Raw genomic sequence first — 20,179 nt, 5'->3', positions numbered from 1 at the left:
TATTTGCAAAGGAAGGTGGGGCTCTACATCATCAGCAGCTGTTCGATTGGAAGGGAATAAACAGGAGCCAAAGCTCTCCCAGAAACCAATTCCTAATAAAAATGTTAACAGTATGGTTTCAGGAAATACATTTACACACGCTATCATTTCTATTCATTTAATAGAAATAAATAAACCTTAAGATGTTTAGATTGATGGGTCTGTAGATGGAGAGAATATTAGTGTAAACAAGAACCCAAGCTGGCGGTTCAAGATTGTTTGTGTGCACAATAAAGCAGAGCTGAAGGAATAATTATGTGCAATGAACAAACAGTTGCGTAAATCAGAAGCTAAAGAGCACAGTTGGAAATATTTCCTCTGTGAAACATTGGACCACACGTGCTGGATAACTCTCGTACTCCAATAACCTGATTTCTTCCACAGTGATAGACAGTCGAGACCAGACAATATCAGAGGTCACAGGTCATTGCCCAGATGGGCAATCTCGTCCAACAGAAAGACACTTGTCTTTAATCTCTGTCAGGTCCAGGAGGCAGGCCTCTCAAACTAAGAGGGATGTACCAGAAACACACATTACTGTGTTCTGGCTGTGTGAAGGCAGAGGACAAACCAGTTAGAGCTGATTGGTTGGAGATTCAGACTGATTAAAGATACCTCATGTAGATCAGGGATGGAGATTTAGATATCAGTATATGGCCCATGACAAAGTTTGATATGGCCTGTGAGTCAATTAGATAAATCCAAAACAAGCAGCTCAGAAATAACTCCTGACAGGAATGAATTACTAATGAAAATAAAGAAAAAAATGACAAAATAGTTGACCAAGATCTCATCTCATCTCATCTCATCTTCAACCGCTTATCCGTGGTCGGGTCGCGGGGGCAGCAGCTTCAGTAGGGGGCCCCAAACTTCCCTTTCCCGGGCCACATTAACCAGGTCTGACTGGGGGATCCCGAGGCGTTCCTAGGCCAGTGTGGAGATATAATCTCTCCACCTAGTCCTGGGTCTACCCCGAGGTCTCTTCCCAGCTGGACGTGCCTGGAACACCTCCCAGGGGAGGCGCCCAGGGGGCATCCTTACCAGATGCCCGAACCACCTTAACTGGCTCCTTTCTACGCAAAGGAGCAGCGGCTCTACTCCGAGCTCCTCACGGATGACTGAGCTTCTCACCCTATCTCTAAGGGAGACCCCAGCCACCTTTCTAAGGAAACCCATTTCGGCTGCTTGTACTCGCGATCTCGTTTTTTCGGTCACGACCCATCCTTCATGACCATAGGTGAGGGTAGGAACAAAGATTGACCGGTAGATCGAGAGCTTTGCCTTCCGGCTCAGCTCCCTTTTTGTCACAACGGTGCGGCAAAGCGAGTGCAATACCGCCCCCGCTGCTCCAATTCTACGGCCAATCTCACGCTCCATTGTCCCCTCACTCGCAAACAAGACCCCGAGGTACTTAAACTCCTTTACTTGAGGTAAGGGCTCATTCCCAGTTGACCAAGATGTCCTTAACAAAGGCCCATTATAATTGTTTGCATGTCAGGTCATGGTCAGGGTGAAGGAAACACACATAGTTGTTATGTCATCAAGCATTATGGCAACTGACAAGAACAGAAAAGTGTATGCAGAATGTCATGCTTTCTAAGAGAAATGGACAAGCCAGTATGCTTAGTTTGCTCAGTAAAGAAAAAAGCCAGACATGCAGCTAAACTAGATGAGCTGTAAGGACAAATGTTCTTGGATAAAGTTAAGGCTCTTCAACAAAGTTATGTGGACAACAAGCAGCTTTTACAAGCCTCATTCTGGCAGAAACAATGTTATGCAGGAAAGGTTTCTGTTGAGTGTGCTTATAGCTAGAAGCCTGAAACTTACCCCAGAAGAAGAGCCTCATTGCCACTCTGGAACTTCTACAACCAGCCAGTAAAAGTAAAAGTGTTGCAAAGTGTACAGTGTTCAGAATAAAAGATGTACCAAGATTTTGAAAAGCACAGAAGGTCACCACCAGTTTTTCTTCACTTTTTCTCTTCGACCTCTGATTAAACATCAGACTTAACAAACACCCACCAACAGGCCATTTCTGCGCAGGGGGGGAGTGTCTCTTTACTAGCCATGTACATTTTGGCAAGTGCATGTTACATTCTCCTACTCTGAACCAGACCAAAAGCATGCAAAAACCATGACATCATGTCTTGTGATTCCTCTTTCAAGCTCAGGTCCTGAGGATTCTGCGCAGTATCTTAGTTAGCTATCTTAGTTAGTATGTTATCTGTTCCTAGGAATGTGCTCTTTTGGACTTGTTTGATGATGCTGTCCCTGGATTCTGCTAAGTTTAGATATTGTGAAAAGTTTTTGTCAGTTATCTAAGGAAGAAGAACCTACAGTATCATGAGCTGACTCACCTGGTCCTCTGCTGACCTGCTTCTCTAGCTATTGAAGGGGATCGTCTGGTCGCAGTGCTCTGGTCCGTGGCAGACAACCTCCAGGTCTTGGACTCCTTCATGTACAACTTGCTGTACCTGGTATAAGAGAAAGGAGGTCAACTTAGTGAAATATTCACATTACCATTACCTAACACACACGCACACACACAGAGACACACACACACAGAGACACACACACACACACACACACACAGAGACACACACACAGAGACACACACACAGAGACACACACACACACACACACACACACACAGAGGGACACGCACACACACACAGAAACACAGAAACACACACAGACACACAGAGACACACAGAGACACACACACACACACACAGACACACAGACACACAGAGACACACACACACACACACACACCCACACACATACACAGAGACACACCCACCCACACACACACACACACACTCACACACACACGCAGAGACACACACAGACACACACACACACACACACACACACACAGAGACACACACACACACAAACACACACACACACACACACACACACACACACACAGAGACACACACACACACACACAGTCCTTGAATCCTTACAAAACCATTGCCTTTCATAAATATACTTGCATGATTCTTGCACTTATTGTGTAATATCTTCATGGTTAAATGCACTTATTTTAATTCCTTGACTAGCGTCAGCTAGTTGAATGAAATGTAATCATGAAGAATCAGCGGTGCGCCACCATAAAATGTCCCCTGTCGAGTGCTCAGTTAGTTGCGGTTTGCAACTTTACCACCAGGTGCCGCCAGACAATTACACACTGGGGCTTTAACATCACCAGTCGACACGTTAAGAGACCTGCTAGCGGGTGGTGCTGCAACCTCGGCCAGAGCAGTGAAATCACAACAACAACAAAGAGAGAAACCAGCTTTCTCAAAAATCACCTACTGCTTTAAATTACAATTAAATGATTTCATTGGAGACTGAGACTGAAGTGTGTGCAGGAGGATGACTTGTCCACAACCTGGCAACCCATCAGTTGTCCTTATTAACAGCTTGTGACGGATCTATAAGGCTTTGGAATGTTTTATTAATCATGATTTAATCCATAAATTACAGTTTATGAACTCATTGTAAACAGTTCCTGACCACTTGTTGAACCTCCACAATGTTTTATCACTCATTCTCAGAGCACACATCTTCATCTTCACTATCTCGATATGTTTTAGCTGAATGGCGATACACGATATATATCTCTATATTTGTTTCCGGTAAAGAAATAACAAAAAAGTAATTTCCAAGTCAATTCCAAGTCAAATCAAGATGTGCAAAATGTCACATAATAACCAGCTGCCCAACATGTACATGAAATTGACACAAAACTAAACTTGTTGGTTAAATAACAACAAATAATAATATTTTAAAAAGGCTCCTTTCTTGCATCACAGAATGCACGGAGCTGTGCAAACAGGGCACAGCGAGGCTGAATGAAGCTTGCAACGTTTGTTTTGGGTGCAGAAGCTGCGAAGGCTTCATCTGAAACTTGGAATCCATCTCCAAATGATCGAACCAGTATTTGTAATAATCCTCTCGTTTGTGTCTGTGTGTGTGCTGCATGCAGGACTTCTGTGTGTGTGAGTGAGTGGGTAGGGGAGGGGCTCAGAGAGGAAGAGGGGCGGGTCCAGACAGGGAGAGGAGAAACAGGCGAACTGGCGGCTCCGTGAAAGAAACTTATAACGTTATTTTAATGCAACATGAATCTCGATATACACGATATTGTCTTATCCTATATTGTGTTTGAAAATATATTGATATATTTTAAAAACTCGATATGTCGCCCAGCCCTACGTTAATGCATCTGTCTCTCTGGCTTTAGGTGTGTTATAGAGTGGTGATGCAGCTCTACTTGTCATGGCTGCGCGAGTCCTGGTTGAGATGAAGAAAGCTGGAGTACACTCCAACGCCATCACATACAGATATTACAACAAGGTCCTATATTGCACAACACTTATATATAATGTTAAAAACAAAGAAAAGCACCAATAGATCAATATTTACCTCTAAAATCAAACAGAAATGGCTCAGTGGACCATTTGCACTGGCATTTTGTTTGATATTTCACTTCACAATCACAAGTCCAAACCACAATTTATTGAGCAGACTTCCTGTGTCCTCACCCTTCAATGTGTTCCCACTGCAGGCGGTCTTAGAAAGCCCCTGGCCAAGCCGAAACCATGTGGACCAAGCTTCGTAATGTGGTTCAAGTAGTGGCCCAGTTCAAGCACGCTCTAGGCCAAACTGCGTCCAAGAAGGAGTCCACGCTCATCAGACACGTGGGAATGGAACATACAATATCTCAGCATCACTGATTCTTCTTTTTGTTGTATTGGCGATATGACATCTGTTGCACTGTCTGTTTTTCTCTCAATATGTTTCCTTGTTTGTTTGTTTTTTACTCACTTTTGACTTTGCTTGTCCGTCTCCAGCTGCATCAATAGGAGGATCTGCAGTCAATGACACCGACCGCTTGAGTCATGGAAGTGCCGACAGCTCGAACGAGGTCAACGGTGAGTATCATAATCTATTTGCCCTCGGCGACGGCATGGAAGATGCAACAGATAACCACTGCAGTACAGGTACTGACTCCTGCTGAGCCACACATCACTGGAAAGTTTTTGAAAGCGCTGACTATTGTATTCACAGCAGGTCCAATAGGACTTGCAAACTTGATTCCAAGTTGAACCTTGAAAATCTGTCTGGCAAATTCACTGTAGTCCCGAATCTTAGCAATTTGAGTAGATGTGGAGAATGTTACCTGTTTCTAAAAGAAAAAAGAGTAACCAGCGGTGTACAAAAAAGTAAGTAGATCTCCTTTGAAGTCCCATGTGTAGAATTTAGGGAGATGTTTTGGTAAATATCAAATATAATATTCATAATTATGTTTTCATCAATTTCTAATCAAGAAACTGGCTTTAGAGAACACCTGCCACGTGTTTACTTTACATGAATACCATACATTCTCCTATATGCTTGGAAAGGGAGGGGGAGGGGTTTAGGTGGTTGCCATCTGCAACCTCCCCACTAGGTACCACTAAACACTTGTCCTTTAATTTTACACTTAAAATGTATATTTTATATATATATATATATTTGAGTGCAGCATGTTCTGTGTGTTTTTTGTGATGCGCAGGAAGGCAATCTGATCAGGGCTCCAAGGACGAGTTACACCAGGAGCCTTCACACACAGCCGTCCTTTCCCCTCAAGAGAGAAACAATGCCAAAGCGCAACATAACAGTAAGAGAAGCTACTTCCATTCTCATTTGCAGTACGTGTATGAACAACCCCCCCCCCCCCTTTTTCTTCACTCACTTCAGTGTTGACTTTGTACTACCTTGTTTGACCAGGAGGCGACATCGCTGTCTCGGTGGACAGTGCAGTAGCAGTAGCAGAACCCCCGAGTCCCGTTGACGTGCCCTCACCTGTGCCTAGTATTGTGAAGCTGTCTACCGGGAGCTTTGATGGTGAAGCAGGTGAAGAGGAAGATGAGGCTTTAATTTGAACTATAACATGACTTTGAATTATTAAGTGCCCCTTTTTAAGATGAATTGATTCTATTGTTTTACTGTTGCAACACAAATTAAATGGGACATTCTCATTCCTGCACATGTTCTACAGGTTCGGGAAGCTGTTCAGGAGACACAGCAAGAACGACAATGTGTTTCTCCCCGATGATGACGCCCCGCTGGCACCGGGGGATGTGGCCAGCCAGTCTCAACAGCAGCAGCAAAAATCCTTTGCTGAGCGCAGCTGTAGCTTCAGTGCGAAAACTCGTGCCGGAATGCTCCTGGAGAAAGCCGTGGACCACATGGCCAGACAGATGGGCGCTGACGCTCGTATCCTGACCGCAGCTCTTTCTGCCTGCCAGAGTCCACCCCCCAGCAGTGTGTCCAAAGCACTTTTCAAAGATCTGGAGGAGGAGCCTGAGGATAATCAGGGCTTGATACTTGGGAAGCTACCAGTGGAAGAGGGGCTAGGAGCAGCAACACTAGGGAAGGGAGATGAAGATGATGTGGAGGGGACTGAAGAAAAAAAATGGAAACGGATGCACATGAGGATGAGTCAGGGGTGTGAGGAGCGACTCTGGAGACCAGACGTCAAGGTCGGCGCTGACCCACTTCCCTCCTGGTGTCACAGATCGAAGAGTCTGCCTCCGTCACCAGCCAGGAGCAACCACGCTCGGTGCTTGCTGTGGTGTCCCGCAACCTGGCTGAGGAGATCGTAATGTACATGAGCCTGCGCAGCCCTCTCGGTGTCAAGTCCTCCAGCAGTCCCAGGGAGAGTCCACCGACGCCTCACTGACCAAGCAGCCTTTGGAGCGCAGATCCAGCCTTCCTGTGCCTCCCGTCAAAACTCCAACCGGCTCTCCGGTTGACACACCCAAGCGTAGCCCCAACACCATCACTCGTTCCAAGACATTTGCTGTGTTGTGCCTGGACATTGGTGACAGTACCATTTGTCTAAGCAATATAATAATTCAGTTATGGCTGTCAAAATAATAAAATATTAATATTAAAAATGTTAATATTAAATACTAACTTTAATTAATATCAAAGTTCCTCGGGGCTAGGGAAATGATAACCAATCAATTGATTCAGTCTCATTTACAATATGCTAACTATCAATTTGGAATTCTTATTGATAATTTAATTAATAATTAACACCAGAATCACCATCGTGGTAGTTAGCGGAGGTTGAAGGATTTGGAGTTCTACCGGTCAGAGGTTGGTAATACTCACACTCATGCTACATTAAATAGACCAGACTGCATATTTAATAACATTTATTTAAAAGACAAGTTGAAACAATAATAAATAATACATTTTATTTGTATTGCACGTTACATCACACCAATCTCAAAATGCTACAGAGCATATAGTAATTCAATTAGAAAAAAAAAATCATGGTCAATAAATTAAAATTAAAAAAGATCAAGTTCAATAAATAGTTAAAAGGAAAACCTATAAAATACATTTAGTAAAAAGCTGTTTTAAAAAGATATGTTTTTACGCTTTGTTTAAAAACAACTGTTCCGTTATGGAACTGTTCAGCTTAAGGAAGTTGAGCTTCATCCACCTCCTCCAGGTAGGTGGTCAGTGTGGATGTTGGCAGGGGAGCAGAAGGAGTGGGGGTTCTCCTGAGGTAAAGCTGTGTGTCATCAGCATAACAATGGAATGATATACCATGTTTGGTAATGACTTTGCCAAGGGGGAGCATGTAGATGGAGAAGAGGTTGGGGCCCAGCAAACAACAATATCTAATCTAACGAACAAAATATATATATATATGTCTGAGATTGTGTGTGTGTGTGTCTGTCTGTGTAAGTACACAGACTAGGTGGCCGTAAAGGTCAAAGGTCTGAGAAGTACTATAAACAAGATGGCAGTGAACAAAAAAACTACAAAATGGCGGGGTGAAAGGTGTCGGCTCGGCCACATGCTGTGCTTCTTTGATAAGGCCATTTGTTGCAGGACAAAGAGTTTCAGGTTAAGAGAGGGTTAGTCAAAGGGTCCTAACACCAAAATAACCTATTGGTAGATATAACAAAAACATTAAGTGAACACATCGACTCAAATCAACACAGTACACTATTAAGGTTAAACATTCCTATGCTTAGCCGTTTTGCATTATGCTATGCTGTATGCCCAAGTTACATTACCAAGTCCATGGAAAAGTAGATGAATAGTGCTTTTGGGATGCTGTTTGTGTGTCCAGATAGATGCAGCAGTCGTCCTGTGTGGTTTCAGTGTCCCTTTTGTGTCCTCCACAGAGTTAGATGCTCAACACTAACTCTGAGTGGTGGTTCCTGAACTTGATCAGTTGACCAGACTTTGTGTCTGCCACTGATGTAAAACCAGACTTTCCAGCCTTGGTTGGTCCTTTGGCAGGCCTGCATGGAGGTCAGGGTCCAAGAGCAGTGGTTTCTCCCAGAGGAGAAAGTGAGGTCTTTGCTCTCCGTTGAGAGGTTGGAGAAGAGAATTTTGTCTCCTTGAAGTTAGAGGCAGGAAGAGCGTGAAAAGATGGTTGCGCTGGGGTTTTATGGGCCTGATGACCCCCTGGGGTCTGGGGCACACAGTGACCAATGGCAGCTGGAGCACGGAGGAGAGTTCACACCAAGGTGTGATAAGTGAAGCATTCTGGGCATCAGAGTTTTCCAGTCTGTTCCTTTGTCTTTGGAACAAAGGACCAAATGATCAGGTCCTCCATTTTGTGAAGCACTACAGCTGCGAAGACAAATCATGCTTCCTCCTCAAGCATCTACCAAAACTGTGCACTGGATGTCAGACATAACCTTGTACAACCAACCCCTGTGGTGTGGCCGTGCTCGTGCTGCCCGGCATGTCAAATGAGTAACAGCAAGGTTTTATTTTATTTCCCTGCTGACAGGTGCTGATGTCAAATTGCTCCCAGTGCCGCTCTGGTGTATGATGAGGAGATTATGTCGGGCTGGACAGCTGATGACTCCAACCTCAATACCAACTGTCCTTTCTGTCGCACAGCCTTCCTTCCCTTATTGCACATTGAATTCCACGACCTGCACACGTTGACTGGGTAGGAACATGTTCATCTTAAGTGGCGTTAAGATGAATCATACTAACTTCTTCCCATTGGGGAAACAAAGGTCTTAGCAAATACGTTTTTTTCCTTCTCTTTCAGGTTCTATATGAATCCCAGTGCCTCGGGAGACAGTATCCACAGCACCAGCGCCCATCCCACAGCTGGTGCTTCAGCCGACATTAAGACACCAGACCTTATCACTTTCCCTGAAGAGGAACAAAAGAGAAACTCCAGGTAATCATTGTGGAGCATCTAAGAGGTACAACCCTAATATGAATCACTTGCATGCACCAGAATTTACACTTGGATTTACCCTGCAGGGATATTATAAGTCCAGTTGTCCTCCAGCACCCCTCCTGACTTCTCTCTGTTTCTAGTCTGATTGCCAGTGCAGTCAGACCCTCTGGGTCTACTGGAGCACCGCGCTGGAGAGAAGCAGCAGAGATGCAGCAGGACGTCACTGACACGCAGCAACAGTGTTGGCGGTCCACTGCAGGGCCTGGACTACTCCCAGAGACCCGGCCATGGCGTCTCCACAACCAGCCTTCCCTGCAGCCTGCAAGAGATGTCTGTCAGTGCCATGCACTCTCACAAACGAACCCTATCGCTTTTTAAAAGTCGCAGGTGACACTTTATTTTTTTGCAATGCAGTGAAATTAACTGATGGAATGCAAATGTGCGTGTGATTGTCAGGATAGCATGGGAACCAAATGGCCAAACACCAAGCCTGTGTCTGTACCGTACCTCAGCCCCCTGGTGCTGCGCAAGGAGCCGGAGACCCTGTTGGAGAATGAGGGGGATCAGGTAGGGACGCGCAAATGTAAACATGTTCTGACAGTTGGCTTTTTAGCGTCATAGTCCACAATGCATGACTCCAAATCCCGAGAAGTTTGTTCGTAAGTCCGACTTCTCTTTGTCCATCTAGGTCATCTACACCCACAAGTTCTTCAGCCAGCACCCCATCATCTTCGTGAACCTGGTGTGGTATTTCCATTGCTTGGACCTGACCACTCACTTACCTGGTCTCATTCTTACCTCTGAACACTGCAACAATGGAGTACTAAGAGACTTACTATGTTTTTTCATTATTCCTACACAATATCCAGATGTTTTTCCTTTCATGTGCTCTTTAATATAAGTAGTATCATACTGGCACAAATATAGCTACTATAAAACTTTATCTTTGCAGCTGCCTCTGACATCTCTGTCCCAGGACAGTAAGCAGGTATAAGTCCAGCTCCTGTGGGACAACATCAACCTGCATAAGGAACCAGGAGATCCCCTCTACCTGTTGTGAAGGACCTTGTGTGAGTTTGCACACAAAGACACATAGTATCAGGCCGTATCGTCCACCATCACTTGTCCACATGATCTGAGTCGCAGACCTTGCTCCCATTTAAGCAAGTGGCAAAGTGTGTTATAGTCCGCTGTTTGTCATCAAGACCTGTGGCTTTAATGCTACTTGACAAAGTTTCATTTTATCTTCTAGTACACGATTACTGTATTTGCCGTGCACCTCCTTTCTTGCAATTTCATTGTTGGTCAGAACTCGAACTCATTTGTTAAAAGGATGTGTTTGTTTGTTTGTATGTGTTTGTGTTTTCTAGTGGAGAAAAAGGCGACGCTGGCTCCCACCGACCACCAGGAGATTCGTACTCTCCTCAACACTATTGTCTGCAACATCCAGACCAACGACGTCTACCGACCGATCTACCTGTTGATCCGAAAGATCAAGCGGCGCCCAGAGGGGGTCAAGCGACAAAGGTCTGCCTTGTTCTTCCTTTTTTTTTTTTTTACTTCACCACATTAATATGCATATAGTGTCAGTGAAAACATGCCTGTACCTCATTTGTCTGCTCTGATTTTTTCTCAGGAGTCACACATGCTCAGTGTATGTGAATGGTCACGTGATATGTCTTTTCATGTGTGTTCGTATAGACAGGGATTAATAGTGATATGGAGCTAAAACAATTGTGATTGTGGACGGAGATCATTTTGGTTTTGAAAACCAACATAACCCTGTCTTACTATGGATAGTTTTAGAGTCTGAAGTTTGTGAAAAGGACAGAAATGTTCCTATATTTTATCAGGTTACTGTTTTTGGCTTATCAAAAGTAAAACATGTTCCAATATTTGTTTTCAACTGCCCTTATAAAAGCAATGGGTGATAAATTCAACTCACAATCCCAGACAACTGTACTTAAGCTCCCCTGACTTTGTGAATCTCTGCTCCCACCCTTTCACCCTGCAGAGGCCTTCAACAGGGAGTACCGGCTGGCTTACGAGGAGCTGGGCGCCGAACAGCTCAAGTCTCTGCACCGCATCAATCGGCCGCCCACCCCCAACATCCAGTGGTGCCTTAAAAGCTTTGGAGCTCCATATATCTGACCGCCAAAACACCTTCAGCAAAGAGGGAAAAAAATGCACCTGGTTCGTTTTATTTTGTGCTTTCAGATAGCATGGCACGCTTACTCGCTTGCCTCAGCTCTATTCTTGAGCACGAAAAGACACCGTCTTCTTTTTATGGCTCACATTAAATCCATTGCCAGACTGTCCATTTTTTAAATTATTGTGGACTTTGACACTGTTTACTTTTTAATATTTTTTGAATTTGTATCCTCCTTCATCTCGCTCCTCTTTATCCTACATTGTCACACCTGGGTTGACCACTGTTCCAAAGTATCATACATACCTACAATTTCTCTTAAAAGTCACTACAGGTCTGACAGTCTTTGATGTCACAGCTTTAACTCAGACTGATATTCTCCAGAATATCCTTGCACATTTGGATGGTTTTAGAAAAATGCAGGGCTCATTTTTAACTTCAGCTTCATACATTTTTAATTTTCTTTAATTTCATTTTGACATTTAGGATATTTCTATGATATCCCCAATTCAGTCCTGCACACACCCACAGTTTGCATGTTGTGATCAAAAAGCTGTCCTATCCTAACAGTGGATTTCCACACCTGGGTCACTTCAGAAAACTAGGCATTAGTTATTGCATCTTTATTCTCATAGAATTTTGAGAAATATGTTTTACTTTAGATCTATAACAGGAGTTAATGGTGACTAGGGATGGCCCGATCTGACATTCCATATCGGTATCGGGGCAATATTGGGCAAAATGACTTGATCGGATATCGGAAGAAATAAGAAGTAAAATCCGATTCCGATACATTACAGTAAGCATACCAAATAAATGGCTATTTACATATCTAGTGAGCCTTGAACGACATTCTGGCATCATATTTTTATGTTAATTTATTATTAGTTAATTAACAGTTTACAATTCAATTCGTTTTTTGTTTGTTCGAACGGTGCTGACCATAAAAACTCTGCCAAAAGTTCTATGAGAAATAATACAGCAGTAATCCATAACTCAGTCATGTTGCTGGCTATGTGTGTCTTCCTTTAGGGGAGTTGATTATTTGTTTCACAGTTGAGTATGAGCTTTTAGATGGCTAGGTTAAGCAAAGTGCAATCCTGAACAATGCATTATTAATATTTTATTTTACGAGTGGGGAAAAGGTTGTATCAGATTAGTATCGGATTGTTATCGCCAGATACTCAAGGCTGAAGGATGGGTATCGGAATTGGACACGAAAAAAGTGGTATCGTCCCATCCCTACCCTGGTGACTGTCAGAGAATTTGAGCAAATGTAACTTGAGTGATATGAGAAAATAAATCATATTTATTTACACAAAATTAACTTGCTTTATATCAATGAGGAGGGAATTTTCAGAGATGAGCCAAAGGCTGGTATTTTTTTTTTATGGTAAGATTTGACAGATTTCTTTCTGATGTTTTTTTTTTTTTTTTTTTAAGTTAACAGTATCCTTCCGCCGGGCAACATAGTTCTTGACGTCATTCGCGGTGTGTGGCGCATAAAGACGCGGATGAGGCGCGCTGTGCAGGTGTGTGTGTTTCTGATGCCGACATGTCACTGAGACGCAAGAGGAACGCGAGCAATGCCCAGAGCAAGGAGCAGCAGGGCCGCGACATGTGCCAGAGAAGGCTGGCTCTGTTCGTCCGGCAGTTTGAGAAAGAAGGTTTGCTCGTTAGTGCTTGTCCACATGTTTTCACACTTCTTTCCGCGCCCCCAAAAAACCAACTACAACACGCGATTTGTTTCAGCGGAAGAGCGCATGAACGAGCTCGACGCCAGAATGGAGAACATGTTGGCCACTGTGGACAAGGTGTACAATGTGGAGGTGATGAAGATGCCCCTTTCTCTTCGGAACACGCTCCTGGCAGATTTAATGAGTGGTGAGTGTGAAGTGGGAGGGCGCCCCGCCCCTTATTCCTATATGAAAGATTGTGGATGAAATTGATCATGATCAGTGATTTTTGACCCCCCCCCCAAAAAAAAAAACCTACAACAATAAACCTACGGGAAACATTTTTCTTTTAAAATACATATTGGTGAAAGTAAAAGAAATGTCAGATGAGATTCACGACTTGTTTTGTTTTCTTCCCCCATCACCTTCCAAACTGTCCCGCGTGATAGAGGAGCAAGTCTCTGCAAGTGATGTATCAATTGCCATGAAGGTGAGACGAGTGAATCATGTCAAAACAAAAAAAACATATTACAATAACAGATTAACTCTTCACTCTTTTTTGCAGAACGAGTCCCTTGAGATGAACCAGCCCCTCAAGAGGAATCACAGTAAAAGAGGTGAGGTAAAACAAAGACCGTTAACACGATCTTAAAAACCCACTTTTGACACAAGAATTCATTTATTAATGCGTTTTCAATTTTTGTAGTGAAATCAACTGATTCTCCGCCAGTTCAGTCTGCTGCAGTCCCGAGGGCCTCGGTCAAGGTACAGTCGATGGGAGAAGGTGATGTTTGCACACGTAAAGGAGATGACATGGTTTCTTCTTCTTCTTCTTCTTCTTTTAGTTCAATGGCAAGAGGCACCAACTCAATTCTCCTCATCAACCCGGTTCTTTACAAAAAAACCTCAAACAAAGATCTATCCTTTCCCGCCTCAACGCTGAACAAATTCCCAAGACTCAAAGCTTCCAGCCCACGTTCCTCCTCCAAGCTTTCCTCACTTCTGATGATGACAAACTACATGCTTAACACTCTCCTCCACTCCACACTCACACAGCCCCAGTGGATGCTTTCCTATCAAATGCATCTTTTATCCAACCGCGTGTGCCCTATCCTCAGTCATGAAATGATTCGCCGCTCTCCGGAATTTTTTGTTTGTTTCCGTCATCCCAGTGAATTTTGACAGCTCCTAATCCTTGCTTTGAGTGACAGGATATAATCTTTCATATTCACAGGGGGTTCAAGGGGCTGGGTGAACGCTCAGTATTTTGATCTCATTAAATTCCTTTAATATGGATCTTTTTGCCCCATGATTGTCTGTTTGGCATGATGATGATGGCCTGATATCCAGTCCTGGTTACCAACATGCACTGTGTTCACCTGCTGGACTTTGTTACTTTAACTCTGCACTGCTGCTGTTTGCTCATCTTTGTTGTTTTTTTGGTTTGCTTTTTTTGCAGCTTGGAAACAAGACAAAAAGGACCAGGACGTTAGCTGGCAGTAACAGCACTGGAAATCTCAGGTGAGATTGGACTGTAGGAGTGACGTCCTATTCCGTCTGATGAACTCTGTGCACTCTGTGACTGTCACTGTTGATTTTCTGCAGGGGCTCCACAGTCACTGCAAAAAGGACCCAGAGCCGCCTGACTAAGTCCAATGAGCAGACGGCACCGGTCAAACCTAAACTCAGGTTTGGGCGGGGGATTAAATTATTTAAGCTCTTCTGATATTTGTAAGACAGATTGTTGGAAGCGGTTGATATGGTGGCACTGACGCGACTCTCGTACTGTCCCAGGTCTGTCGTCTCAACTGGGGATCTGCACTGTTCAGTGGCGGGCTCAGCAGCACACATCACTGTAACTACAGCACAGGGGCAGGTACGGTACTCCCTACATTTTATCCTCGGTTCCAGCTCTCAGGGGGGTTACGTAGTTCCCCTGTTCAATTTAATGTAAATGGTTTTGACCAAACCGTGTAAGACTGTGCTCTTCGATTAATCCCTCTCAGACCTAAGAAATCAAGTGTTCCCCACTGCTGGGGAACGTTTTGTAGACTCGACGCGTCTTGGTTTACGGCTAAAAATGTAGTCTTAGTGTTAGTACTGTAAGGAATTGTTATCAGATTCCAGGCTTGTATGCACTGTTTGTATTCTACATGTAGACTGTCAGCTTTTCTGAAGAGACCAAGGATGAAATTAACCTGGACATGCTGGACGACTTGGCCTGGTGCCAGATCCAGAGGCTGACGGTAAACACTGCACATTTTTAACTTTGACTTATTATTATTATTATTGTCAGTAAGTTCGTGTCATTTATCAAAACAAATGCCCTTTTAAATATATTCTTCAACTCTATTGTAAACGTATATTTTTAAAACATCTGAAATGTTCCATTGTTACCGACTAGTAATCTCTTCTGTAACTTGGATATTGGACTTTCAGAGACTGATGGATTATCTGTCCAGGCGAAATCCTTGCCAGCAATGAGTGCAGAAGCCTGAGCATGTCCACTGTGACTTGTTATTTTTCTCCACTTGGATTTTTCATCACACTTAACATTTGTATTTACAATATTTTTGGCTTTGCTTGTCATGTGTTTTAAAGAATATTTTTATATAATAAAGTTTGTTTTTGTTATCCTATGCGACTGAAAACCTTTGCATGATGTATCCTGAAAAATGACAAATTACAATCTTATTACAAGTCCAAAATTAGTTTCGCAAAGACATTTTATAAAAACGATGAGGGCGTCAAGTTTGAGTCCATTTTTCTTTTTTAAAACAATCTCTAAGAGTTCATATTTGTCCGAAATCCCAGAGAGGAAAGGGTAGAAGGGACCCAGCAGCCAGTTGAGCGGCGTGTTGTTGACCAGATAATCCATGACGTTGTCGAGAGAGCCGATCATTTTGCCCAGCTGTGCTTTGCTGCTGGCCAGCATGCTGTCTGGTAGGTCTCCCAGCACCCTGACCTTGCTGAAGACGGTGTAGACGTGAGGCAGAGCGGCCGAGGGAGAGCGCCTCCTGCTGGATGTGGTTGGGGAGGCCCTGCAGGCCGCAGACGAGGACCAGACAGGTGGTCTGGAGCTCCTGGGTGAGGGAATGTGCCAGGGCTAAGATGTGAAACTCGATTACCTGAGTGTTCCAAAAAAACCCAACTCCATATACACCACACGTTCAGAAGAAACGGACTGGAAACATATGTTTGTGTTTTCCATAGAGCTGCAACTAACCATTATTATGGATTAATCTGTTGATTATTTTCTCAATTAATCGATTAGTTGTTTGGTCCATAAAATGTCTTAAAATTGTGAAAAATGAAGATTGTGTTTCCCAAATCCCAAGTTTTTTTTTTCCAAAAGTCATACAGCTAAGAAATCAGAAAATATTCACATTTAAGAAGCTGAAATCAGAGAAATTTGACTTGTTTTCCACATAAAAACTACTTGAACCGATTAATTCATTTTCAAAATAGTTGGCGATTAATTTAGTGGTCGAATACTAATCGATTAACAGTTGCAGCTCTAGTTTTCCACCTCTTTACCTCTGCCTCATGACCACGCTCCTGGTCTGGACTCCTGGACTTCCACGTCGCCAAAGAGTTTAGCTTGTCACTCACGATCTGGTTTGCCCCGGCAATATTATTTCTACCATATTCAATCTAGAAAAACAAACACTTGTTTATTGCTGTCCGTGAGCAGTAAAAACAATGAGGGCAGGAGTCCAATAAATCTCAAGGAATGTGACAAAGCAATTGAACAAAACCGTTTTGTAAAGCGCCAATGGACCCACCACGTCCACGGTGGCGTTGAGCACGGAGATGAAAACCCTGCTGCATTGCTTGCCATCTTGGATTTTGGCCACGGCCCTGTTGTATGCCCGCTTCCTCAGCTTCGTGGAGAGGGAACCCAGTTGGACATAGTAGCTCAGATTCCTCTTATCGAAGCCTTTCACGGTTTGTGCTTCCAGCTCTGTCACGGGGGAGGGAAAACACAAAAATGTCCCATTGAAAACCCAGACAACGTGGTTCTAGAACGTGGTTTCTACAATGTGTTTTCTACAACATTGGCGGCGATTTGGCCTGTGGCCCTTTCAACCATAGGAAAACACGCATGTTTAGAAACTTGAAGCTTTAAAAACCACGATGCATGAAGTTACTCGCTGGTTAATTCTTGAAAATATGATTTTTTTTTTAACAGTGTACAGGATTGTTTGTTATATGCTTTTTCCACACCACAGTATAGTCTAAACAACTGCTCCTTTTAACGACGGAGGAAAAACAGGCCATTAATGCCAATTTGGATTCTCAGCAAAATCCCGTTTTCCGGAAAACTGGACCAAATCCAACCCTGTGCTCGGCACCCTCGCACACGCTCCTGATGTACTGGTGGGTGTCCTTGGTGGTGCAGTACATGCTGGACACCAGGCCGTAGGTGGAGCTCACCAGAGGGAGGCTGGTCACCCTCTGGACCACGTTCTGGGGAGGAAATACACGGGGAAACCATGTTCCAATTCAAAGTCAAATCTGAAAAAAGTTCAGCTAAATTATTCTATTACTTTGGACCAGAGGTTAAATTGTGCTGTTTTACTTCCATTTCATACTAATGAATGTTTATATAACAAAAAAAACAATAGTTATAAGTAGAGCTGCAACAGTTAATCTATTAATCGCTTAGTAATCAATTAACTAATCGCCAATTCTTTTGATTATTAATTAAACAGTTCAAGTTTCTCTGATTTCAGCTTCGTAAATGTGAATATTTCCTGGTTTCTTTTCTCCTCTATGATATTAAACTAAATATCTTTGTTGTGTGGACAAAACAAAACATTATCTTAATCCATTATGAAAATAATCGATAGTTGCAGTCCTAGTTATGAGACAGCTAATTTTTGCATGTCTTACATATTCAAGCCTTCTCAGGTTCGTTTTGCAGCTAAATAAAATTGTGCTGAGCCTCCCTGTACTCACCTGGTGGGAGATGACATCAGCTGCTGCCATGTCTGCTGGAACAAAAAAACAAAAGGGAGAAGACGCAAATAGTAACTTCCACATTGCACTTGTTGGAATATACTCTACTAAAAAGCTCCAAAATGGCGCCTGCGATTTTATTATAGCGACGACTAAACTTCTGGGATGCGTCTTCACCTGGGTAGGACTGACTGTCCCCTGTCTGGGAGATGGAGCTGTATTTATACTGTAAAAATAAATTATCGCGAGATGTGGTGCAATATCGTTTCTAGGGGCAAAGGTAACCGGGACAAAAGTTTAGTAAGGTGGGGGAAATCCTGTGAAATCGGCCGTCACCAGGCCAGTCTCGATTGCTTATTGTTTCATAAGACGGTGGCTTTTTTTTTTTCAAGTCGTAGGAGGATTAGTGAGATTTTCTCACAGGGCGTCTGGAAAAGTATAATCCAGTATCTGAAAACACAGTCTGTGCACAGTCTTACTCCTAAACTATTTTGATGGAAATATACGTTTTTTCAATAATACTGTATTTTTGCATTCATGACCAACCTCCTCCCCTTTTATACAGTAGGTCTGGCCCTAACCCTTTGGATTGCTAAACTTGCATGCAGTTATATTTCGCTTACATCATATTATTGGCATTTGTTACCTTTTAGCACCCACACTGTTCTTTTTTTCACAATCCAGTCTACTTCCAGCAGAAATATGAAGAAATAACTGCCAACTGCTTTCCCATATAAGAATTAAACGCTGTTAAATCATACTGTAGATGTCATGCCAGTTTTGGACAACACAGATTGTGCACTATTACTTGATATTCATGGATCTGAGAACTGCTGAGTTGCAAACAAAATGACCAAGGTAATCTGTTTCCATCTCTCCTTAGGTGTTATGAAAATGAAAATGTGACCCTGTGCCCCCGGCTGGAACCCAATGCAGACGACCTGTACATCTTCACTGGACATTCAGCGGTGGTCTTCAGATGTGTGAAGGAAACGGACCTCATCATCATCCACTCCAACAAGCTGCATCTCACCGGGAACCTTGCAAACTGCGTTGCCTGGGTGAAGTCACCGCGCCCGCGATACTGAAGTCTTGGTTTGTGGTGAAAAAGGAATTTCTGGTTCTTTAGCTGTGCAGCAGACTAGCTGTGGGAGCGACCTACGTACTTCACACTGAGTTTCAGGGAGAGCTGGCAGACGACCTGGAAGGCTTCTACAGGAGTGAATACGTTGAGGATGGTGTAAAGAAATAAGCAAAGCATAATGCACCCTCTTTCTTTCCTCGACAGTGAGTGTTAATGGACTACATGCACTTGGCTTTGTGACATACTTCCATTTCAAAATAATGCTGCTCGTCTGTTTCCAGTCTGTTCACCGCTACTGTGTTTACTCACTACTTCATTTAGAGTTTTGTCACGAGTCTACGCAGGAAAATGTCCGAAATGGGACATTTTCAAAAACGAATGAAGAAGTACTCAGAGCGCTGCTGTGTCCCACCTTCTTCAGCGTCATCAAAATTTAATGGCGTACTAAGTTTTCATGGGTTTCCGACCCGTCCCGACCCGAGAAGACGACGTCTGGTAAACATACGTCGGGATCATTTCTCTGTCACCTGTCACACGAAGGTCTGCAGCAGACACTTCGTTACAGATCAGCTAACGAAACAGCGCCATTGTTGAACCGGACCGGAAACAGTTGAGCAGTACTAGGTAGAACCTGGACATGGTTGTGCAAGTAGCCCATTGTCACGGCTCCATTGTTCCTCTTGGTGGGACTGTGGAGTAATTCACTCGGTTGATGTATATTTTGTTTTAATGTTTAATTGACTTGCAGAGTCATGGCTACCTCGCAGATGCAAGCGATATATGCCAGGAAAACCTTCCCTTGCTTCGACGAGCCAGCCATGAAAGCGGCCTTCAATGTCATGATCATCAACAGCCGAGGCACCGTGGCGCTGTCCAACGGCAGGGAAATTGGTTCATTTTAAGAAGTGCAAAAACCTTTCAGGTCCTTTCCAGGACCACAAGTGACTTTTAGAGCAAGTGTCAGGAACATGCATGTGTTAATTAATGTGTGACACAGTTTCACATAGTTGTTCATAGTTGTCGGTAACATGTTCATGTAGATG

The 20,179-nt window shown here is 43.5% G+C and overlaps 1 protein-coding gene and 2 pseudogenes across 1 annotated transcript; 2 read left to right on the top strand and 1 right to left on the bottom strand.

Annotated features, from left to right (window-relative positions):
- The first annotated feature begins 699 nt into the window (after positions 1-699).
- LOC118290615 lies at positions 700-11,416 on the top strand (annotated as a pseudogene).
- Positions 11,417-12,895: 1,479 nt separating this feature from the next.
- On the top strand, positions 12,896-15,723 carry cdca9 (cell division cycle associated 9). Its single transcript, XM_035618366.2, has 10 exons — positions 12,896-13,081; positions 13,167-13,298; positions 13,540-13,580; positions 13,656-13,707; positions 13,797-13,855; positions 14,550-14,611; positions 14,696-14,779; positions 14,885-14,966; positions 15,250-15,336; positions 15,530-15,723. The coding sequence occupies exons 1-10, from the start codon at positions 12,970-12,972 to the stop codon at positions 15,572-15,574; spliced, it is 756 nt and encodes a 251-aa protein (XP_035474259.2). The 5' UTR covers positions 12,896-12,969; the 3' UTR covers positions 15,575-15,723.
- Positions 15,724-15,773: 50 nt separating this feature from the next.
- Positions 15,774-18,222, bottom strand: LOC118290614 (annotated as a pseudogene).
- Positions 18,223-20,179: the final 1,957 nt, after the last annotated feature.

The sequence above is a fragment of the Scophthalmus maximus genome, chromosome 18 (assembly GCF_022379125.1).
Source record: "Scophthalmus maximus strain ysfricsl-2021 chromosome 18, ASM2237912v1, whole genome shotgun sequence".
NCBI lineage: Eukaryota > Metazoa > Chordata > Actinopteri > Pleuronectiformes > Scophthalmidae > Scophthalmus > Scophthalmus maximus.
The sequence above is the reverse complement of the archived record's forward strand: the minus strand, read 5'-3'. Positions and strand labels throughout refer to the sequence as shown.